Source organism: Phytophthora parasitica (assembly GCF_000247585.1).
Source record: "Phytophthora parasitica INRA-310 unplaced genomic scaffold supercont2.1, whole genome shotgun sequence".
Lineage (NCBI taxonomy): Eukaryota > Oomycota > Peronosporomycetes > Peronosporales > Peronosporaceae > Phytophthora > Phytophthora nicotianae.
The window spans coordinates 3290344-3291120 of NW_008634126.1; the positions used below are offsets into that span (position 1 = coordinate 3290344).

Consider the following 777-nt stretch of genomic DNA (forward strand, 5'->3'; position numbering starts at 1 on the left):
GCTGCGCGTCACGTTGATGAAGGAGTCACCTGTAAAGACACAGGTTCGTTTCGTTCCTGTTGTTAACGCTGCTGAACACTAGCGTTGCGTTGATTCAATGCTGCTTTATTTAACATAATGCTAAAACGCTAAAACAACACAGCCAAAACTGTGCCAGAGTTGGGCGACGCCACAGGCCCGATACTCAGAGCTACTTCGTAGGGACAAGTTACGGGCGGTAACGAGGGTTCGTGCTGCAGAATCGCTTTTGCTTCCGTATATGGCTCAGTTTGTATCATTTATTTGCTTCGTTTTGTTTTGCTGCATAGGCACGCTTTTGCAAGAGTTCAATAGAGCCAGTGGCAACATTAGACGCGGCGATTTGGGGATCGACGCTTACCACGGACGGTGTATGCAGGGTAGGCGCGGCTATCCCTATCGATGCCAATGCTGAAGAGAAAGGCCCGAAAGCTCATTTTATTATTCTAATGTTGTTTAATGAAAAGGCTGTCCTGGCACATCTCAAGTAGCGAGAAAATTTATCAGAAAGCTTCAACGTGGCAGCACCAACCAATCACGCTTGAAGCTGCCGCTCGACAAACTTGCAGAAGAACCCTCTATTGTGGCTTGAAAATGAAGTGCTACATCACAACTACCTTGTGGCACTCTAGTCGGAGTGAAAACCCCATTCACCAGTTGCGTAGGATAGGATCTCTTGGCTCTCTTTCGCGAGTGACAACTGCCAAAACCCCTTAATAAAGTCAAATAGTCCATAATGTTTCTTGCGTCGAGCGTGAT

General features: G+C 47.0%; 1 protein-coding gene across 1 annotated transcript; it reads left to right on the forward strand.

The window, feature by feature from the left end:
* Positions 1-16: 16 nt before the first annotated feature.
* PPTG_20806 (hypothetical protein) lies at positions 17-509 on the forward strand (the record flags this gene model as incomplete). The annotated part of the gene is made up of 3 exons (XM_008893005.1): positions 17-43; positions 143-226; positions 309-509. The coding sequence occupies 3 exons, from the start codon at positions 17-19 to the stop codon at positions 507-509; spliced, it is 312 nt and encodes a 103-aa protein (XP_008891253.1).
* Between the last annotated feature and the right edge of the window lie 268 nt (positions 510-777).